General features: G+C 39.1%; 2 protein-coding genes across 12 annotated transcripts; one reads left to right on the top strand and one right to left on the bottom strand.

The window, feature by feature from the left end:
• Positions 1 to 720: 720 nt before the first annotated feature.
• Positions 721 to 10,372, bottom strand: LOC146992114 (myosin-7-like). Its single transcript, XM_085789253.1, is given in 8 exon segments — positions 721 to 888; positions 986 to 1,008; positions 1,011 to 1,080; positions 1,177 to 1,281; positions 1,376 to 1,546; positions 1,635 to 1,767; positions 1,868 to 1,929; positions 10,289 to 10,372. Coding segments are annotated over 8 exon segments (816 nt in total).
• Positions 2,987 to 23,599, top strand: LOC146992113 (perforin-1-like). Of its 11 annotated transcripts, none has more exons than XM_085784029.1 (12): positions 2,987 to 3,405; positions 13,500 to 13,598; positions 13,692 to 13,823; positions 14,010 to 14,151; positions 15,082 to 15,767; positions 20,497 to 20,542; positions 20,768 to 20,904; positions 20,991 to 21,129; positions 21,232 to 21,312; positions 21,400 to 21,893; positions 21,991 to 22,084; positions 22,985 to 23,597. In XM_085784029.1, the coding sequence occupies exons 5-12, from the start codon at positions 15,724 to 15,726 to the stop codon at positions 23,198 to 23,200; spliced, it is 1,251 nt and encodes a 416-aa protein (XP_085640155.1). In that variant the 5' UTR covers positions 2,987 to 3,405; positions 13,500 to 13,598; positions 13,692 to 13,823; positions 14,010 to 14,151; positions 15,082 to 15,723; the 3' UTR covers positions 23,201 to 23,597. The 11 variants fall into 11 exon arrangements, with proteins under 11 accessions (XP_085640155.1, XP_085640193.1, XP_085640172.1 ...); XM_085784067.1 differs by having other exon boundaries at positions 13,674 to 13,823; positions 14,010 to 14,070; XM_085784046.1 differs by lacking the exon at positions 2,987 to 3,405 and adding an exon at positions 9,319 to 10,487.

Below are 23,599 nucleotides of genomic sequence, written 5' to 3'. Positions count from 1 at the left end.
AGTTTATTATTTAATTGATGTTTTATTATTTAATGTGATATTTAATTATTTAATTCATCAATTAATTAATTGATTAATTCAAATTATTAAGTGTGACTTATACCCAGACATCTGACAAATTATCTCTTATATTATATTAGTCAACCATTAAAATAATTGAGATGTAATAGTTTAGCAAGAAATAAACTATGAAAAATATTGCTCCTGATTAAGCATAAGGGATAGGTCTGTGGTATTTACACTCAAATGTCAAGCTATTAACACTCAAGTCCATTTCTGGGTCATGCATATCACTGGACTGTGAAGGTCAGCCTCACTCACTCTGGCAGTTGAGCAATCTTATTTTTCAGTGTCACATTCAATAGTGTTAAACTTGCACTGCACTTCCAAAACTACTCACACACACATTTTTACCTCAAACTGTCACCTAATAAAACAACATACTATTATTAGGGCCCAAGCGGATGACAGTGTCGTCCTCGACGAGGACCCTTTTGAAATTGTTTATTAGGGCCAGAGCGCCAATGAAGGACCCTATTGAAATCATACTGTTTCTTTTTATTATTCTTCCGCATCTTTAATCCTCAATTTGGCTACGAGGTACGAGTGATAGACAGTAGTATTAGAGCAATAGCTTGATCTTTATGTGTCAGCATAAGTGATATGACATTAGATGATTGAACATAATAAAGCTTTACTCTTTACTTTTTTTTATTATTATTATTGGTTAGTTTTACCAAAATACTTTATATTTATCTTGCCAGAGTCACAGCTCTTGGCTCTGTGCTTGTTGACCTGGGACTCAGCAATGTCAGCACACTCCTCAGCCTCCTCCAGCTCATGCTGGATCTTCATGCACTTGGACAGATGAACATTGGCCTGCTCCTCCTGGAATACAATACTATGTAAAATGTTTAAATATTCAAAAAGGCCAGCAAATATACATTAACATCTTATTTTTTTTAAATACATGTTTTGCCCTTACCGCTTCCTCAGCATGCCTCTTAAGGCCTTCACCTTGAGCTGCAGCTTGTCGACCAGATCCTGCAGCCTGTTAACGTTGTTCTTGTCCTCCTCGGTCTGTAATTTAAAAAAATAGATTTAAATTTTTTAATGGGAGTAAACTGATATGAGACTGATTTATACTGTACATGTTAAATGTGATTACAGCTTTACCTGATAGGTGAGCTCCTTCACTCTCCTCTCATACTTGCGGACACCCTTAACAGCGTCTGCTCCGCGTCTCTGCTCAGCCCCAACCTCTGTCTCCAGCTCACGCACCTTCAGAAAACAGGAAAATGGGTGCAATATTTAAAATAATGTCTTTTATGTCGTTACTATCGTTTTTGGCAAAATATTAGCATGACTGTTGTACCCTAGACTCGAGTTTCTGGAGCTGCTTCTTGCCACCCTTCATGGCCAGGTTCTCAGCCTCATCCAGACGGTGCTGCAGGTCCTTAACAGCAACCTCCAGGTTCTTCTTCATCCTCTCTAGGTGAGCGCTAGTATCCTGCTCCTTCTTCAGCTCCTCAGCCATCATGGCAGCCTAGAGAATATAAAATTGGGGTTAGAAGTCTCATAAAAAACACATTTTAACTGGAGTAGTACTACGACCAAATGAAATTTAAACCTACATCGGTGATGGCCTTCTTTGCCTTGTCCTCTGCATTTCTTGCTTCCTGAATGCTGTCATCAACTTCACTCTGGACCTGAACCAGGTCAGATTCAAGCTTCTTCTTGGTGTTCAGAAGGCTAGTGTTCTGAGAGGTTTAAAGAGAAATGTCACTTAATGTGATAACATGCCTCATATTTTTATTATCAAACCTCACCTGCTTTTATAATGATTTTAATGATTATCACCTGAGAGTGCAGAAGTCCAACACGCTCACTGGCATCCACCAGCTCCTGTTCAGCAACCTTGCGTCCTCTCTAGTTCCTCTATTTCAGCAGCTATAAGACCATTTCTGCGGTCCACCACAGTATGTTGAGTATGATATATATATATATATATATATATATATATATATATATATATATATATATATATATATATATATATATATATAAAGGCTTAGGGTTAAGCAGGAGCTCATGACTAAAAATAATAATTCATGGCAAAACTTGATTTAAAAAAAAAGATAGTTCATGATTCTCCATATGTTGGGACGGTAATTCATTAGGAACAGTGATTAAAAAAAGGGAATAATAATTCATTGTTTTCATGTGTACTGAGTTAAAAATGTTAAAAATGATGATTGACCGTCTGTACTGTCTGACTGCTTTTGCCTGGCAGGTATAAGAAACAACAACAGAGACAGTAATAACAGTTAAAGATTAAAAAATAGTTTTATTTTATATCACTTTTTGTTTACAACCTTTTACTTACCTTTTATGAGAATGCATTCGCATAAGTTATGTTTGGAACACAGCGATTGATTGATTGATTGATTGATTGATTGATTGATTGATTGATTGATTGATAATAATAATAATAATAATAATAATAATAATAATAATAATAATAATAATAATAATAATACATTTTATTAGAGCACTTTTCAGGGTTTTCAAAGTCACTTTACAGACAATAAAAACAGCAGATAATACAAGTAAAATAAAAAAAATGGAAAACTCATTAAAGCATAGAAAACATTTGAATACAGATTAAAACAAATACGACAATAGCCTATACAGTATATACACATTGTGTGTGTGTGTGTGTGTGTGTGTGTGTGTGTGTGTGTGTGTGCGTGCGTGCGTGCGTGCGTGCGTGCGTGCGTGCGTGCGTGCGTGCGTGCGTGCGTGTGTGTGTGTGTGTGTGTGTGTGTGCGTGCGTGCGTGTGTGTGTTGATATGGTATCATATATACAGTATATATATGGTGTGTGTGTGGAGGGGGGGGGTCAGTGGTGTCTCGGATTCCAGAGGGTGGGGCAGCAGCGGAGAAGGCTCTGTCTCCCCAGGTTCTGTGCTTGAGTGGCAGTGAGAGTGAGCGTGGCATCAGAAGAGCGCAGAGTACGAGGGATGTACAGTAATGGTGGGGGGGGGGGTACCATAAGGATGCTGTTGCAGTAGCTGTTCGAGGCAGGATGCGATGAAGGCGTGGATCAGAGTTTCAGCCAGGCCCCGGCGCAGGGCCCAGACGCCTTCATGAAGGAGGAAAAAGAAAAAGAGGAAAAAAAGCAGCTTTGCAGTTTGTTTTTGTGAATGGAATAGCTCGGGGCGGGTCGGCAAGGTAACGCTGAGTGGCTGGTATTTGGAGGAGAAAATGATAATTTGTCCAATCACCTTGATACCTGTCAGTCATGATGAGTCGCGGTTTGAGCCCAGGTCAGGGCAGGCTGTCAGATTAGTGTTGGCGTGGAGCTTCGGCTGCTGTCCGTGGTGCTGAAAGGCTGTATGCAGGGTGAGTGTCTGGCCAGTCACCTGAGAACTGATACTACACCAAGTCAATGCCGACACGCAAATAGCTAATACCTGCATGTTTGTCAGTACCGTGAGTACCGAAAAAAAAATACGTGTGCGCCGCAAGTTTGAGCTCATGTAAACATGAGGTGCCACAAGTCTTTCTCCGGCCAGTTGTCATGGAAACGTGATGCTCTGACAGCAGCGTTTGAACCATAGTAACCTACCTACATCCATGGTTTGGACCAGAGAAAAAACGAACGTGTGTAAACGGGAGACGTATGAGCTGAAAAATGAAACAATGTGTCATTTTTTGCACCAATGTGAAAACAGCCTGAAAGTGAATGTTGAACTAGTACTTGAGGGATAAAAGTAACGACTACATTACTCTATCTTTATGTTTTGTGTTTGTGTATTTACCATTTTAACTCTGTTCTTACTTCATGTGACCATAACCGATGCCAACTACCAGAAGGGACACTGCCTTTCAAAGGTCGATTTACGCGCACATTCTGCCCTTTTCTGATGTTGAGCCCCTGCCCCTCTATAGTCTATATGTGCACTTTCCTGTTCCTCACAGTTTTGGCATACGATAGGCCTCCAGTAGTGGATTGGCTGCTATCCAAGTAACAAAATCATATAGAAATGTGTTTTTTCTTGTGGAAATATATTGTGACATGCCTTCAATTTTCCTGGGGTTGTGTCCTTCTTCCTGTCATAAACATTCCACATTTATTTTGTGTTTGGAGAGAGGGCCATCGTGGATTACCTCCTTTATAATCCAGAGTAAAGCTATTGGGTGCTGGATGGATATGATGAGTTTTACTGCGAGGTCACCAGACAAGACAGATTTCTCTCAGTCCCTCTCTCACCTGTGTCTGCTGGGCATTAAGTTTTCTTGCCCATTCTTGTGGATGCGATATATGAGGAACATCTTGAGCAAATCACTTAAAATTTGGTGCAAACCACTTGGACTCATGGATAAACTGATTAGATCTTGGCCACAAAACTTACTTTTTGCTGGCTGGCATGTAGGGCAGCAACCAAGGATTGACCCTAATTCAAGAGTTGTTTGAGTTATTGATACAAAATTTCACACAAATGTGAAATTATGACATCATAACGTTCTAGTTGGTAAAAAAACAAAAAAAACAAAAACAAACAAGAGACCTGGTTTAGTGATCCATCTAATCACATGTGGACAGCTCTAAGTACATCGGTTCACACCCAGTATTAAAATGTATCTGACGGGAAGCCTATCAGCGCCTACTGTTTCATTCATCTGACCATACAGAAATTTTTGGCTGCAATCAGAATCATCATCATTATTTTCATGTATTCTTTGTGTGAAAGGGAGCAACTGTTTAAAAAACAAAAATAAAGAACATTTATGGGGAAAATACAATAAAACCTCAGATTCCATGTGTTTATGTAATTTATACATCCATATTTTAGGGGAATAAATTACACATAATAATTGTGTGAAAGTAAAAGCTTTTTTTCCTCAGGCAATAACTGTACCATCAAATTTGATGATCATTGTTTCCCTAATGTATCTGTTCATATGTCATGCATCAACATATTTTTGTCAGGTGACAGACAGTAGAGAGGCTGGAGGAGGTAGAGAAGGAGAGTCTGGAGGAGATGGAGGAGAGGCTGTAAATTCACAGGTGAGGTTAAATAATGATGGATATGTTAGTCATGATGATGCACAGCACTTCAGTCAGAGTAACTGAGAACTCGGTTGCCTCCTTGTCTTTCATTGGTTGTTTTAACTTATAACGTTACAGAATGCATTCAATTCTTGAATTCTCTTTAGATAGTCAGATATGCATTATAAATATGTCGATTTTCTTCTTTTTTTTTTTGATCAGCTCTACATAGTGTGAAATTATGATCGCAAATGCAAAAAACATCGACTTTCAGGAGTGCTGCCTTGGAGCACTTTTGTGTCCCCACCAATGTCAAAATCAAATCTACTCCCTTGGCTGACTGCATGCCAGGAATAAGTTGGCTGTGGACGTAAAATGAGATGTGTAAGTTGAGCACCTTACTCAGCAATTCTATCCCTCCTCCCTAAAAGGAAGTCAAAAATAAACTGAAACAGACACTGGCAGATGGTCTAATCACAGCAGTGGTGGTGTGCTGGGAGGTCAACTGAGTTGAGAGGCACTTAATTTGAGATGCGGCTTTGATGCAGCACAAGGTGTACTCTGTAATTCAAGAAAAGCCTGCCTATGTATGGCAATATTAACCCAGGGCCTTGGTCTTGTATCTTATACTGTAGAATGAATGCTATTTATACTTATTATGACAATTTTGGAATTGTATTTAAAGCAGAAGTAAGCGGAATGTTTGTGTTAATATAAGTCTTGAATAGTTATATCTTCCGACAGCAATCACTTATAGAGTGTTTGGTCCGAAACACGGGTCTGTCAGTCACTCTGCTCTGCTGTAAGCCGAGGAGAAAACTTTCCTTGTATCCTACAACCTTTATCCAATGAGGAGAGAGAACGGCATAAAGGGGCGGTCCTCTCTGTGTGTGCAGCCAAGGGATGTGCGTGAATGTGGTGACGTAGGGACGAGGGCGGGGACTGCTAACTCCATCGGCTGACAAGAAGTTAGCCAAAACAACCGGATCGCTTACTTCTGCTTTAATTGATAAGGTTGTAGTGCAATTCTAATTGTTAGTTAGTTGACTTGTTTATAATGTGGAAAAGTAAAATGCTAAATCTCAGTAGCAGACCAACATACAACTACACCTTTCCTACACCCAAACAAACTTCCAAACCCAAGCAACAACAATTAAAACTCTTCAGATTTTAGGGTAAAATCATCTTCCACTACTTCTTCTTCTTCAAACAGATTCAATCTGAAAACACGTTGGACAACCAAATCAGACCAGAGGTCAGTCTTTACTGACCAGACCATCTGGTGGACCAGGATCACAGAAACGACAAGCCCATTCTGAAACTGCTGAACACCCTTTGCCACAGCAACACTCTGACTGGAGGTAGAATAAACAGAAGTAAGACCTGATATAAACTATTTTGTGAACTGTCAGGCAAGTTTTCAGGCTATGCTTTGTTTTACTGATCCTTCCTAATTACGTGTTGCCAGATCCTGGCCAAGACCACCAACTGGCTAGGGAGGTTGTGGGTATGAGACCAACCCTGGAGTAATTGCCCTATGTTGTAACATGAACAACCACAATCAAAGCCTGTTGACATACAGTATATTTGATTCAAAACCTTTTTTTATTCATGCAGGGATATTCTGGTGTCTGAAACAGCAACGTATTTGTTACTCTTGCTAAAAAACTTTTAATCTGGCCCTGTTGAGACCTGGTTTTACAGTAACATGTGTCCTTAGTGATCCATATAATCACATGTGGACAGCTCTAAGTACATAAGTTCACACCCATCATTAAAATGTATCTGTACATATGCCTTTGGTGATACCAGTGATTTGATCCCACTTGTAAATGTAATAAACACCCATGTTGTTTTTAGCCAGGCCAACTGTGGCAGAGGGTCCATTATCAGTATGTGTGTGTGTGTGAGAGAGAGAGTGCACTGCGTGCTATTATTATTAAAGGTGTACAGAAATGGCCGTTTGTCCCGTTTGTCGCGCCGAGTTGTCACGAGCTGCAACACGAGTTTACCCGAGTAAGGAAAACGAATTTGATTGGTCGTTATCGAGCGGGCGGGATATTCAAAGTTTGGGGCGAGCCTGAGCTCCGTGTGTGTGTGCGTGTCTCAGACGTTTGAATGACGGATTACGGATCCAATATCAGTGGCTAGTGAATCGTGTACAGGCTGACGTATAATCCGTGCGCCTGCATTATCCAATACGAAAAAAAAAAACTACACTAAAATACACACTTTCATCACGGATTTACTCAAAAATAGAATTTTGCACAAAGTTTGGCCTACATGGTCTGATAGATGAGTTATTACACTAATTTTATGACCCAGAGTGGGCTCAAATTCAATTTTCTTTTCTGTACACCTTTAATAATGTGTTATCCTTGTGTTTGGAAGGTGGAGCTGAGACTTGAGGACGGTAAGCCTATCAACCCCTATACTGTTTCATTCATCTGACTATACAGACATTTTTGGCTGCAATTGGAATCATGACGAGTAGTGATGTGAGTGACATGCAGCTCAAGAATAGGTGAGGAAATAAAGTCACAGAGGTCTGGAAAGGACCATTGTAATATTTTATTTTAGACCACAAAATTCTTCTACTATTGAGCTACGAAGCAGTCACTGTAAATGAAGATTGTGACAGTTTGATAACTGAGTTTTATTAGGAGGGTGTCAGGTGTCAGGTGTCTCTCCTGGCATTTAGGGTTATAAGTCAAGTTAACGATTATGTACATTCAAAATGTACTTCTACACATTGACCATCTATTTTAGCCCCACAAAGAACAAAAATTCATATTTTTTTCAACTGCAGTAAAAACAAAAAAATATACAGAAAACAACAACGGATAACTTTAAATCCCGCAATGACAAAGTTCTTTTAGACTTTAATTTTACTTCAGGCAGAAAAAAAACTTAATTTGAAATAGTTCAGTTCAGGAAAAACCTTAAAGCCATAAATAAATAAACAAATAGTTTCTCTGTCAGCAGGTCAGTCGGCAAGTCATTCATCCATGGAAGTTGCCAAGTTGTTGATGAGCATCTTCCATAAAAAACAAAGTGGAATGGGGAATGTAAAGCATTTAGAGGTAATTAGCAGAGACCAGCTACCAGTGGTGGAAAGATGACAATTTGTAAGGGATTTAATGGCCTCATTTGTGGCTATTGTAATGAGCGATTTGCTTCGTGTTACTCTTGCTGACCTGCTCTCATCCCCTCCTGAAAACTGATTGAGGATATTAAAGGAAACGTCTGTGGCATGCAACTTGAGCGGGTGGTTGTTATTGTTTCAGGGATGTGTGCTGTATGTGCTATGGTGACGTATAGGCTGTCACATCAAGGGGTGGGCTCTATTTAAGTGTCCTCTGATGTTGATGTGTGTTTAATCAGTTAAGAGTTTACTACAGTTTTTATGAAACATTATTAGTACAGTGCATTTAGTTGTGTATTAAACTTGTACTTCAGTATTGACAATGCAACATGTGACTTAAATATCATAACACCAAATTGCTGCCTCTCTAAAATAAGATCTGTTTATACTTTTATACATTAGCACTGTGTACTCACTCAATTCTAATCTTACATGTAAAGCAGATTTAATTTTCACAAGCCTCACTCACCGGAAAGAGACAGTGTTCACCTCCAGACATGCAAATGTTCCACTAAAAACAGGTTCCTTCCCAGCAATGCAAAATTAAAACCAACCTGTTGTTGTGCTGCTTGCACCGGTTGTCCCACCCACAGAACCTTGTAACTTAAACCTGACAAACAATCTGATAAATAACAAATGGCTAATCAACATAATATTCAAGCAAGAGCCATGCTCAGAAATTTCACATCTGTGATTCGTGTACAGTACAGCTGTATTTTCATTTTGACTGGTTACTGACGCAAGCAAAGGCATGCTACAGGATTTGACCATATGTAGGCTGACTGTATGCCAGGAATAACTTGGCTGTGGACGTAAAATGAGACGTGTAAGTTGAGCACCCTACGCAGCAATTTTAGCCCTCCTTCCCAAAAGGAGGTCAAAAATAAACCTAAACAGACGTTGGGCAGATGGTCCAATCACAGCAGTGGTGGTGGGCCGGGAGGTCAACTGAGTTGAGGGGCACTTAATTTGAGACGCGGCTGTGATACAGCACAAGGTGTACTCTGTAATTCAAGAAAAGCCTGCCTATGTATGGCAATATTAACCCAGGGCCTTGGTCTTGTATCCTATACTGTAGAATGGATGTTACTTATTATGACAATTTTGGAATTGTATTTAACTGATTAGGTTATAGTGCGATTCTAGTTGTTAAGTAAGTCAATTATTGTAGTTGATTTGTTCATAATGTGGAAAAGTAAAATTGAAAATCTCATTAGCAGACCAACAACTACACCTTTCCTACACCCAAACAAACTTCCAAACCCAAGCAACAACAATAAAAACTCTTCAGATTTCAGGTAAAATCGTCTTCCACTACTTCTTCTTCTTCTAACAGATAGGCCTACAATCTGAAAACACTTTGGACAACCAAATCAGACCAGAGGTCAGTCTTTACTGACTCCCTGCACCTACAGTATATCTATGTGGTCTGGCCTCCCAACATCTGGGCGTCTGGTGGACCAGGAGTCCAAATTTGAACACCCTTTGCCACAGCAACACTCTGACTGAACCCAAGGTAGAATAAGCAGAAGTAAAACCTGATATAAACTATTTTGTGAACTGCCAGGCAAGTTTTCAGGCTATGGTTTGTTTTACTGATCCTTCCTAAGTATATGTTGTATATGCACTCCTTTGTGTCCAGGAGAGCCAAGACCACCAACTGGCTAGGGAGGTTGTGGGTATGAGACCAACCCTGAATTTCATCTTGTTTGAAATCTCTATGATAAAGTTTGCTCATTGTACTCGATAGATATCTGGGATTTATTACATATAAACATCATGTAGGTTAGAGATTGGGAAGATAGAGAGTTCAGGATGCACATCATAATCACGTGTCAGTTTTCCTATAAATCAACAAGGAGACTGGTTTTAGCTGTTTACTCCAAATTGCCTGGTGTCCAGTTCATCTCTGATTTAGTTAAAGTTGAGAAGGGTCCTTTATTTCTCTTAAATATCAATTGGGTTGTTGGATCATGGGTAAAGTAAGAAAGGAGTCAGTTTTAGGTCCATAACTAGTCATAAGTTTAATGGTACGTGAAAGTGTGGTGTGGTTTGGAGCTCTGTAAAGTAAACCCTTCTCTTCACACCGACTGCTCCTTCTCCTCCGCCTGCAGGTGTCGCTGTTGAACCTTTTTAAGTCGATGTCCTCCAGGGGCAGGATCTCCTTCCATTGACTCTTTTTCATGCTAATCTCTGATTGGCTAAGACATGTAAAATGACATGCCAAGGGAGGACGCCGTCCCTGACCAATCAACAACCAGAATACAAGATGTACATCAGGTCCAGGTTGGTCCAGTTCCCAAATAAGCGCTTGGTTACTGTTGCTATGTCTGTAGAGCTTTCACTCCCAGCCATGCTCCTAGCATAAGAAATAAGCAGGGTTTTTTTAGCAATAGGGACGTAACCCGCTCAGCATCGGTTCAACGACACGACCAGACTCTGTACAGAGTAGCAACAAGGACTGTTAATTCCCCCATCTATCAACCCACGAAGACTTACGTCATCTAAGGTCATCTAATAAGATACATTGTCAAACTACAAGTTTTGGGCGATTGTGATCTGTAGCCTATACAGCTCTCGCCGCTGTTTTTCTTTTTTCTTTTTTTCGCTGCTGTATTTCAGTCACTGAAAACAGTCCCTGCCTGGAGAATCACTCGCTTAAAAGCCGAGGTAAAAGCTTTAAAAGTATAGGAATGCATTTAAATTGAGTGGACCACTTTGCTTTGTTAATAATTCCAGATTTTCATGTTTTTTGTTTCTCCTTTTTAAATCAGAGGGTGTTCCCATTGTGATGTTTACAGGTGCTGAACACTGGCCTGCTTTTTTCTTTTTTTTAACATCTCACATCCTTGATAAATGCTGTCTTTTTCATTAGGTCTGTATGGTTAATCTGAAAACAGCAGGATTGAATAAAATGATGTTGTTTTTAAGAAATCTTGTCAAAACTTGACACATGTGTCTGCTGCCCACTCCTAAACCTGGATATGCTAAGTTGTTTCCGGAGGATGGAAACTGGGTATCACCTATTACTTCTCATGTTACATACAGATCAGCAGCTCCCTCAAACTTTCCGCCATCTCAGTGAAATTCCATCACAGTCCTTTAAAAAGGTTTCATCTGTACTTAGAATATGTGTCTCATACATGGCAGTGCCATAGCCAATGGTATTGGCAGATGCTGATTCTGCTGTTTACACCATGTCTATCTGCTTGATTATAATCCAAGATGTAACAGAAGCATGTTGCGCTGTGTAGTGTTCCTGTGGTCTAAATTTGAAGTGACAGCTTGACTTGGGGAACACTGCTCTCTAAAATTAGGGCCACGGGGCAAACCAAGGAACTAGTGGGCCTGTCCCATTTCTCCACACTTGGCATAGTGCGCTTGGTTACACACAGACTTTGGGGACATTTTTCTGGTGGAACGTGCATTTGCATAAAGTGTGATGTTGGGGAAAGCCCATTGTTATACTGCGTGTTTCTTCTTCGGCCATTTTCTTTATACTAATCAGGGCCACGGGGCTAAGGTACTGAGGCACTGGCCCCTACAGCTATGAAATAGCTGCAGAGGCCATGTCTTCTGCTTTTTATTTTTCATCTTCTGACCTGTATGTTGTTCACATCATACAGGGTGCACCACACCACACTACACCTGTTTCCGATTACGTCAACCGGACTGACCTCAGTCAGGTAATAATTCAATTCAGTAATTTAAAAATATTATAAACCTTGAACTGACATTTGACTTATCTTCTCTACTCCCTTCTCGTTGTCAATAGACAGAGGTTGGTGGGCTGCAGCCCATGGAGGCTCTGGTACAGTGTGTTCATCTGGAAGAAAAAGTCATATTGACCACACAAAACATTTTTTGACCACAGCTCACTTAGTGATATACCAGAACTAAACTAGGTCAAAATTCAACTTCACTGTGACATCATAAAGTTGTGCAAAAAGAATGGCAGAGTAAGAAGTTGTGACCATATTTCATGCACCTTATTTGACAGATGCCTACAACCAGAGGGTGGGGGGTGGGGGAGGCATCCCACCTGTCCGACATAGGCCTCTAATTGTCTAAATGGCAACACTTAGGGCGCTGTGTAGCTCAGTTGGTAGAGCACCCGCCCCATGTGTTGAGGCTGTAGTCCTCGCTGCAGGCGGCCCCGGTTCGGGTCCTGCGTCGGACGGCCCTGTCCTGCATGTCATTCCCCCCATCTCTGCCTCCCATTTCCTGTCACACTCTCGACTGTCCTATCAAATAAGGGCACGAAAAGCCAAAAAAATATACTTTAAATGGCAACACTTAATTTTCTATCAAATGTCCCATCATTCAGACAATTCTTGCCTCCTATGGTCGGAATGACGGTATTTTTTTCTTTTTTTAAACATCCTGCCTTTCCGACAATTCCTTTAATAGTGTATTTTTTTTCCCCCAAAAGAGTTTGCACTGGTTGGGTTTAGGCCATAATGAAAGGAGTTGGTTAAGTTTAGTAAAAAGACCAGGTAGAGGCTAGACAGGCCAGATAAATATACAGAGTTCAGAGAGTCCAGGGATCACCTGTTGAGTAAAGCACATTTCCTAATATTGAAAGCCTTGCCGGAATGGTGGGACGATGGCATGTCGGAATGGCCGGATGTCGGAATGACAGCATGTAACCCAGAGGGTGATAATTCAGGTTACAAACATTCACATACCAAGTAAGATACAACCTCCTGTAGCCATTTGCCATGTAGTTGTAATTTATTTAATATCGAAACTTAATCCTGCAAAGCCATTTCAAGTAGTTAGTCATTAAGGATAATGCGGCGGTGACACTGACACATTTTATTCAGAAGTTATCTGGCGCCACTCAAAAAATCTGGTCCATTTAAGATCGTCGTGCAGTAGCTTGGAGCGTCGCGCCCAAAGCAGCAGCTTCACTGTTCCTATTGCAGCCACTGTTGCTGCAGCTCATCATTCCAACATGTCATCAACCCCACATGATCCTCACAAATAAATGGAGTATGATCCTACAATTGGACCACCTACAATTGCACCACCCCACCCTCAGGGGAACGGTATCACTCCCTGCCCTCTCATAGTGTTACGCTGTTAAGTATAGCTCTCCCACAAACTCCCAAGATCAGGACACAGCCATGAAATGTCAGCAGTTGTACGGTACAGGAATACATGTCATATTTGTGTAGATATAAATCTGACTCAGATGACATGGTGGTTTGTATAACACTACTAATCTTTGCACTACTATTAAGTACAGGATAAGAGACAGCCTTTTTATGTGGCTTGTGTGTGTGTGTGTGCCAGGTTAAACAAAGGTGACACTGCAGTTGGACCATCAGGAGCAAACAACGTGTTAGATCTGCTGTTCGCTATGGATGGACTGACATCGATGGAGGAGATGGAGTGAGTGTTTCACACATGCAGAAAACCTGGCACATAAACAGATGTGATAAACTCCTCTAAAATCTGTCATTAAAGTGAAGTTGTAATTATTAGGGAGAAATTCTGAGGTGATGCAGGAAAAGAAGAAGTACAAGAGTCCTGGATGTCTTATACTGAAGATTATCATCTAACTCTACAGTTATGTCTGGAAACCGCCAGAGAGTGAGATTTAAGACACAAAATGAGGTAACCTGGCCTTGGCATGTTCCTGGGAGAGAATTTGGGGCCATTTTTAACAGAAAGACATCTACGTCTGAGCTCTCAACTATAAACATAGAGGTTTTGACCTTTAACCACACAAAATACATACAATAGGGAAGTGAAATTCTTCCCTTACAGTAATCAACCATGTTGGATGTCTTGTGATTTCAGGCTGGAGGGCAGGAGGATGGCTGACGGAGGAGTGGAGCTGGACCGGACCCAGGAAGATCAAGTACACCGCTCATTTGTCATAAATCTTTCCACTTCATTTTCTACACCTACACAAGTCAGCCATGGTATTTCAAGCCTGCAGGTCATCATTTTATTGTTCTTAAGCTTGCACAAAGAGTTTCTGAGATCTCAAATTGAAATTATTGCCAAAATGCGAATTATTTATGATACCTATTGAAAATTAAAAACGTATGTATCTGTCTAGCCCACATAAATATGTTTATGTATGTATGCATATATTATAGAGATATATTTAAAAATATATAAATATTTTTAAAATGAATGATAAATGAATAAGAACAACAATATGTTATATTCCAAAATTATATATTTTTTAATATTCAGTATTTGAACATTACACATTGAAATTTTCCTTTGAATTTAATATGTGTCATAAACATGTACCTTCATATTTGCAGAGGAATGTGAACATATATCCTCTTATTGCTGACACGGCACCATCACCTTTTGACATGACAGGGGCCTATACTGTATATCATATAGTACATTTCCTGATGGGCCCTGTCCTCTTCCACGCATTTTAACTGATCAAATAATCTAATGCTTCGACATTTTTATTTTAAACTAATGTCTATAAGTCTATAAATCATGCTTGGTCTCTGCTCAGTATGTAGTGATAGTCACGACATACCACCAGTTTTATTGAACAGTCTGCACCTTCTTTATGGGCAGCAGCTGCTCCTATTTGGTAGCAGGTCCTTCCTCTCCAGGAGTGAGACTGACAGTCTAAAAGCTCTTATAAAACGGTGCTATAGCTGTGGTCATTTGTTCATTCATTACAAGGTGTTGTAGCTGTATACTGTTTCGAAAATTGCTCATAGCTCCTGTTTACTGTAATATGTGCAGAATCTGACATGTCTAATTTTGGCACCACCCAGTGGTCGTCTCAAAGAATTCACAACCACTGAATCTTTCAGAGAAAGAACTTCAAACTGCTTCTTTTTATATACTGTATGAAATGTTTGTGTGTGTGTATCTTTTTTCCTTCCAGACTCTCAAAGAACCTCATCAGCGACCAATTAGGAGATAAACTACTGGAGGCAATGGTCACCTGTAGTCATCTGGAGGAGCTCTAGTAAGGACAATAATTATCACTTTTTTTTTATCTATGTGGCTCATTCATGTAAATATTATTTGGGAAAACCAAACACTTGATAAGGTGCAGTGTTTTGCTTTCTGTCAATTCACCTGAGCTTGTACAAATGGCGATAAACATATTTTTATCCTTCAAGTTTGTCATTTACATGTATGACATTAGACAGAGTGATCCTGAGGTTTGTGTCATTTATGTGTCGTTATGTCTTTTGCAGTATTTCAGAGAACAGTATTGGACACGAGGGGTCGGTGTTGTCCACCTTTTGCAGCAAGCAGCACATCTCTCTGGCATAGTGTCAGTACCTGAGAACTTTCACACTGATGTTATCCCATTATGCCTTCTGCTACTTAAGCCAAAGGTTTTCTTTTGAATGAATAATAGATCTGTCCAGTTTATTTTCCAGCTCGCCCCAAATTTGCTCGATAGGGTTGAGGTCCAGACTTTGTAAATAATTTGGCTTCTTCTGTGAAGGAACATGATGTGTAAGTGTTCTAATAATTTTGGCCACCACTATATGTAGATGAGGACCTGAGGACCATGGTCTTTACCCGGCTGGAAACTGAAATTCACCACCTTAAAAGGTAATGTTACTGTCATTTGGGGATTTAATTATTTTTAAGGTACTAACTCCTCAACACTGTTGGTCTGACAGCTTGTTGTGGAGTAAGTCTGCCCCCATGTGGTCAAAACAACACCAACAATGTTCTACACTGCAGAATGACAATAGTTGAGTGATGCTGAGGCAAACAAGCTCCTAGTCCATTACTGGAGGTTTAATATTTTAACAAATATATCCATCTTGTGAATAAAGTCAAATTATCACCAAAGTCATTGGAGTTCATCTTCTGAGGACTATGCATCTCTGTACACAACTTCAGAGACATCCATCTGGTTGTGATTGAGCTGTATGAGTCTGGACTAAAGTGATAAAGGCTACACCTCTTACTCTGACTTATCTAAAAACATTAAAATAAAATTAAAACTTGTGTAACCATTAGGGTTAGAGCATTAGGGTTAGGAACACATCACAGGGTTAGGGTCAGGTGCTGAAAGATCATAGTTCATGTCATAGCATTGTCATTATGTAAGGCATTATTGCATTGGCTGAATGCATGCCAGTCTACTACAGAGAGTGGCAGCTGAAAATAAAGATGAGACCATAACAGTAGGGGAGCAGGAGGGAGGAGAGTGACAGGAAGAGACTCAGGTAATGGGAGGATGGAGTTGAAAAGAAGAGCATCATGGCTGGAGTCAAAGAGATGCTGTGAAATGTTTCAGACAAAGAGCAGGAAAGTGATTATCATTCCAGCTTTAATGTAATTATTTATAAAGTTATGTACTGCAATGGCTTTTGGGTAAACAGACCTTTTTATTTTTCATCATCCTGCACTGAAATGAATCTGTCACTTTACAATTACACAGTTCACTTCTTTTTGTTATTTTAGTTTACACTTTCCTCTCTGAGTCTGAATTCGCCCATTTCCCCTATTCATTCACATGTTTAATGTTTGATGATATATTATAGAAAATGTTCTGTTTCTGGCACATCTGGCCTTTCAGTCCAGTATATGGCAAACTATCCCGGTTTTGAGGCCACAGTTGCTTAAAAATTTAGAAATGTTGAAAAAGTCTACAATGTCAATTCTCAGCCACACTTGTTAGGAAAAAGTCAAAAATCCCAATTGGACAGTGCATACATTTAAAAAATATATAAGTAAATATGATTCTACGAATGAATAAAACGACTTCAGTAGAAATCTCAGCACACAACTAAACCCTGTAATTATTTTGTCTGATGACTCACAGATGACTTAGTGTCATTCTTGTTACACTTAATCAGTCCATTGTTGAACTATTTTTATTTTGCATGCAGCTTATGTAACTACAACATGTTGTTACATCCAAATATTTCCTGAAGGTTGCATTGACTGGTAACATAAGAAAACAAACATTAAAAAAAAAAATAATTATAAAAAATGAAATTAAACAAAGTGTGGTAAGTCAACTTTAACTTTTTTACAAATCGGATTCATGTATGACTTATACTTTCACTTTTCAGCTTTCATGTCAAGTTTGATACTGTCATTTTTACACTTATCAGTATTTACCACTTTGAAACCTTCCAACGGCTTTAACCTCACACTAATTGACTTTTTAATGTTTAGTACAAGTTAATGTTGCAAGCAAAGCCTGTAAATGTCTGATGCACAAGAAAGTCGTTTTTTTAACTGCAAAAATGTAAAATATGTTTTAGTTGATGTGAAGGCCTGGTGCCTTATGAATGTTGAATTAGCAAAGTTCCCTTTTTATTAAGCAAAAGCCCGTTCTTCTGTTGCTTCATGAAGTAGCTTCTCGTATGATACACAATATGTGTACATCTAATGAAAACATTGTTTTCTGGCTTATTATCAGGAAATTCCATTACTAATTATTGGTAATCAAGGATACCGATGACTAAAATTTACTTTAGCTATTACTTGTGATGTGAAGCCAGTCAGCTTGTTTAAAAAAATGTTTTTGTTTTTTTACAGTTTCCATTTTCCAAGTTCATGTACTTCTTTAAAAAAAAAAAAAAACTTGAAAAAAAAATGTAGAAAAAGAGTTATCATATTTTTTTTATGAATTAAGTTTCAAACTCTGAGTGCAGATGTTGCAAATCAAAATTCAAATAAAATTTTTTGAATGTGCCAAGAGTGTTTGGTGGTGGAGATAGGAGCTTGAAAAACAAACAAATATACAATTGCAATAAAAAAAATGTTGCCATACAAGTTTATCAAAAGAGATTTAATGGTTGACAGACAAACATTATTTTTGTTGCCCAGTCCATGAAGAACAAAAAATGTAGCTCGCTTTGTTTTTGTTTTTTGGTACTCACGGCATGTGCAGTAATTCAAGTTCAGCTACTCCTCCTGTGACCCATCACACGTATAAAAGTGCTGCTACCTGCAGATTCAACGATGTCACCACATCCTCGGCTGACACACTCTCCTCTCGCTGTAGGAGGATCAGAAAGACTCTGCTGAGGCCTGAATAGGTAATCTAATCTTGTTTTCATAAATGATGCTTCTTTATTCAATTTCACATAATAAAATGTTTGGTTTGGATAGGAGTCTGTCTTGAATGATTTGTTTCTTCATTCTGAAATTTCTGCCACAGTTTATATATATTTCCATAAGTTTTTTGGTTTGTTTGTTTTTTGTATTGTATTGATCATTTAGGGATGTTGATTTTTCCCAGTTTAACAATGTTATTGACCTGTTATACTCTTTTTTTGTCATTTTTTAAAATTAAAATACAAGAATATCACAATCATCACAACTTTTACATTTTCCCTATAAGTGTATTATAGCTTTACAGTATGACAGGTTTTTGTTGTTGTGACATCTACTAAGTGAATCCTAACTAATGCCCAACAGCTGTGGCTACAATCCAAATGTACTGTAAATACACTCAATAGAGTAATCTTATTTATTTTCCTTTTTTTAGGGGGGTGGGTTAGTTAAAGTAGATTTATACACACTGTTTAATTTTGCTTTTTATTATTATATTTTAAATGTTTTTTTCTTTCTTACATTACCAGTCAGTGCAACCTTAAATATTTGGACTACATGTTAAGCTGCATGTCAAATAAAAACAGATCAACAATGGACTGATGAAGTGTAACAATGTGTCAAACCTGTGTGTCTCAAAAGAAATGAAAGTGGCATTATGTACACTAATGTCATCTATGAGTCATCAGGCAAAACAATTACAGGGTTTAGCTGTGTGCTGAGATTTCTACCACAGTCAATGCAACCTTCAGGTGGATCAGAAGGAAATATTTGGACATAACAATATGTTGTAGTTACATAAGCTGCATGCAAAATAAAAATAGTTCAACAATGGACTGATTAAGTTTAACAAGAATGAACATGTAAAACCTGTGTGTCTCAAAAAGAAATGAAAGTGGCATTATGTAGTCATCTGTGCGTCATCAGACAAAATAATTACAGGGTGTAGCTGTGTGCTGAGATTTCTACTGAAGTTGTTTTATTCATTCGTAGAATATTTGTGAATTATATTTACTTATATTTTTTATTTGTAGTATGCACTGTCCAATTAGGGATTTTTGACTATTTCCTATGTAACAAGTGTGGCTGAGAATTGACATTGTAGACTTTTTCAACAGTTCAAAATGTTTAAGTAACTGTGGCTTCGACCCCAGGATCATTGCTTATAACAATATGGAGGACAAACCTTTATTAAACATGTAAATTAATAGGCGGATGGGCAAATACAGACACAGACTACTTTCTTCCAGGGCGTCACAGTGAGAAGAAAGTGTAAACTAGAATAGCAAAAAGAAGTGAACAATTCAGAGCAGGATGATAAAAAAAAAACTGCATTTTCAAATATCAAAAAGTCTGTTAACCCAAGAGCCATTACAGTCCATAACTTTATAAATAATTACTTAAAACCTAAATGATAATGACTCTCCTGCTCTTTGTCTGAAACATTTCAGTCTCTTTGACTCCAGCCATGATGCTCTCCTTTTTGACTCCATCCTGCCTTCACCTGAGTGTCCTCCTCTTCCTGTCACTCCACTCCCTCGTCCTGTCCTGTGAGAGCCCACTCCAAACCGACTGTAAGTCCGCTCCCTTTGTGCCGGGTCACGACCTGGTGGGGGAGGGATTCGATGTGGTGACCCTGCGCAGGAAAGGAGCCTACACAGTCGATATGAATACTTACGTCACCTCAAATTGCTCCTGTGTTCTCCGTCGCAACCCTCTTCAAGGCAACGTGCTGCAGAAAGTAAATCACATCAGGCAAATGGCACAAAAATATATGCAATATATTACTTAGTATGTAACCCCTGTTATGGTCTCACCTTTATTTTCAGCTGCCACTCTCTGTAGTAGACTGGCGTGCATTCAGCCGATGCAGTAAACGTCTCCATGGCAGCATGCACAGCTCCACCAGGTATTCTGTCATATTGAATCATTGAAGCATTTTTATTGTGTAGTTTTTTTGTAGATTGGTGGTAGTGGGAGCAGTAGTGGGTACAGGGTGTTAAAATTAGCCCCCCATACCAGATTTAACATTTTGATGCTCCACAAAGTCAAAGCTGAATTCATTATTCATATTTTAAGTTCAAAGGTTTTCCCCTTTTTTTGTCATTTCAACCATTCGCTGAAGCTTTGATCTTATAACTATTGATTGACATAACTATAGTCTCATGTTTTTATGTTGAAAAAATCTTTTAATGAAATGATATCACACATATGTTTTGTATGGTATGTTGACTGTATATATCATATTTTATGTCCACAGCTCACTACTTCTGAAACACACTAATGAGGAAAGCAGTGACTGGAATGTATGGAAACACTTTCATTCATATCATTGAAATGATTCTGATTTCTGTATATTAATTACGTATGTTGTAAATAGGTTCTGTGTAATCTGAGGTTCTGTGTAATGTTTACTCTTTGAAGCACCACAGATCTGAGGGAATAGTGATCTAAGAATTGTCCAGATTTTTCAGTTCAACTGTGGTTGTGAAAAGACTTTTTATCATGTTGTTTTCCTCATGTTTCATCAGGTCGGAATAGACGTGAAGAAGTTTGGCGGTCTCGACGTGGGAGGAACACGTTCCTCTGCTTATTACTTTGCTTCAGCCAGGAGCAAACAAGACCGCTACACCTTCAGCACTCACAGAGCTACCTGTATCCATTACAGGTAGGGTGTGAAGAGCTCCACCTATAACAACGTATTTATTGTCTAACTTTTGCACAAGTCATTCATTATCCTGTCTTTTTGCATAGTTACCGTGTGTCAGACAGACCTCCCCTCAGCTATGAGTTCAGTAGAGACTTGACAAACCTGCCCAGTTCCTACAACCAGTCAACCAGGGCCCAGTACAGACGGATCATACAGACCTACGGCACACACTACATCCGCCAGGTTAAAACACACACACACACACAGACAATAATTGTAATGTCTTGACTTCTTGACTAATGACTTAACAAGAATAATGATTCAATTTCTTGTGTGTAACTTTAGGTTTATCTTGGGGGACGATTCAGACGAGTCACAGCGACACGTACCTGTTTGTCAACACTGAATGGCTTTTCTTCCTCTAAGGTATATTATATTTCTAATCAAGCATTTAAACACTGTTCACACACTCTGTACCGAAAATAACATCTATATTCCTTTCCTGTCATCTAGGTGCACAACTGCTTGTCACTGGGGCTCAACATTGGCCTGAGGAAGTTCGGCCTGTCCGCTTCCATTAAGTCCTGCAACAAAGTTCTAGATTCCTCCACCTCATCCAACTCATTTGGCTCCAGTCTCTACCAGCATTACACTGAGGTGGTGGGAGGCAAAGGTTGGACCGGGGAGTTTGCACTCACAGGTAAGACCTCAGTGGGCTACCAAAACTGGCTGAAGACCCTCAAAGATCACCCTGATGTTGTTAAGTACTCCCTGAGACCACTGTATGAGCTGGTGCCAGATTCAACAAAACAGCAAGGACTAAAGTCTGCCATAGAGCAGTACTTAAAAGACCACGCCATCAAGAGCTCAACCACACAGCCGTCCTGTGGCAGGAGTGACCCCAACCTGGACTCCAGCTGCTGCCCTAAACAGGCCTCAAAAGGCAAACTGGTGGTGACCATCGTCCGAGCCTGGGGTCTGAAAGGAGATTGGGGCAAAGATGATGGGTGTGTAGAGAACAAGTCAAGATACAGAGAGGAGGTACAGTGAATGTGATGCATCAGACACAAATGCTAACACAGGCATTTTTTTTTCATTTCACAGATATGTTGAGATGCGGTACGGCTCCATCTACCGCAAGACCCATGAGATCAGTTCAGACAACCCTCACTGGAATGCACGTTACGATCTGGGCCAGGTGAAAATATTTTATGTTTATTTTACATGCTAGCTTGTAACTGGCAGTGGCTAGCACTAATGGTTGTGCTATTGTAAATTCTTGCTGACAAGGCTTCAGATTTATTTTGGCCTCATTCTGGCAAATTGATGGGATGGATTTTGGTAATATTTATAGGATTTTATAGGTTAGTAATGGCGTTTTATAGGTTAGTAATAGCGTTGATTGCTTATCTCCCTCATCATATGTATGTGGACACATTAACACGATCAATCACATTAATATGCCTACATTATAGTTGGGGTTTCACTGAATTCAAAGAATCACCCAAGTATTTCTTTGTGATGCTTAAAAAAAAAAAACTCTTTCCACCTTCTATATTGTAATTGAATTTGTGATCCTCTTTTAACATTATTGCCAGACAGACATCAATCAATCAATCAATCAATCAATCAATCAATCAATTTGTTTATTTCGGGCATGTCAATTTAAAGGGAAAGCGGGAGAAGCAAAAGCTTATCTAGTCCCGCCCCCATTACCCACAGAATAAAAATCTTTTCATAATCAGATCTTATCATAATCTTTTTCTTTTGTTTTTGCTTTTTTACATTTTGATATAACATTCTTTTACTTATGACATTTGACATGCCCCTCTTGTGGTATGATCTGATCAATAACCCTGTAGCCCTAACTGCATAATGGTGATATGTAAAGGACATGGTGCAAGTGAACATGGGGAAACAAACTAAACCATTCATTAAAACTTGTTCAACACTTCTTTTTTGTGTGTTTGAAAAACACAAGCACTTTATTAAAAAAAAATACAAAAGGTTGGCTGTACTGACTGTGGGGTATATAAAGTTTGACATTGTTTTGTTTGGCTCACCCCCACATTTTCTGCCTTGCTTTTTTTAAATGTAGGTGGACACGCACTTAACACTGTCTGTCAAAGTCTGGGATAATGACCCGTGGAACAAAGACGACCTCCTGATTTCATGCACAATACCTGTGAAGCAGGGGTCACACAAAAGGACCTGCAGCTCTGACAAAGGCAGTTGTGAGATCCTTGTCGCTCTGACTTGTGCTAGTCATCTGACTGGAGACAGGTGTGACCAGTACAAACCATCTCCACAGTGAGGAGTGTTTTCTGAGTGACATCCTCCATGGCTTCTCTTTGACTTAATCTGGTGTGAATCAGATCTGCTAACACTTTTTAAAAAATGCAATAAACCCAATAATCATGCAAGTTGTACGTATAAGGTATATTAAAATGTTGGTAGCCTACTAACGATTTACTTGTGCATCATGTGTGGTTCCCAACTTAAATTCAGTTGTAGAAGATTATAAAGCAATGTTTGAATTAGCAAGAGATAGTAGTCATGTTTACTGGGTGGTGGGGCCAGATTGAACCTTGTTATATAAAAATGCTGTTGATTATTTTTCTGAATTCATGTATCACTCATGTAACTCTTAAACACTTCTGCTGAAAACTGTGTACTATTTCAGTTATTATTGTATGTTTTCTTTCTGAGCCAA

This window comes from Trachurus japonicus, chromosome 1 (assembly GCF_045865225.1).
Source record: "Trachurus japonicus isolate A0001 chromosome 1, Traja_1.0".
NCBI classification, from domain to species: Eukaryota; Metazoa; Chordata; class Actinopteri; order Carangiformes; family Carangidae; genus Trachurus; species Trachurus japonicus.
Note: the sequence above shows the minus strand (reverse complement) of the source record. Positions and strands in the feature narration are given on the sequence as shown.

Excerpts from the sequence above, each read along its gene's own strand:
- LOC146992113 (XM_085784019.1), top strand. The coding sequence starts at position 19,705 with ATGATGCTCTCCTTTTTGACTCCATCCTGCCTTCACCTGAGTGTCCTC. Across the intron at positions 20,543-20,767 it reads AGGAAAGCAGTGACTGGAAT|GTCGGAATAGACGTGAAGAA; the intron begins GTATGGAAACAC and ends ATGTTTCATCAG. Across the intron at positions 21,130-21,231 it reads GCACACACTACATCCGCCAG|GTTTATCTTGGGGGACGATT; the intron begins GTTAAAACACAC and ends GTGTAACTTTAG.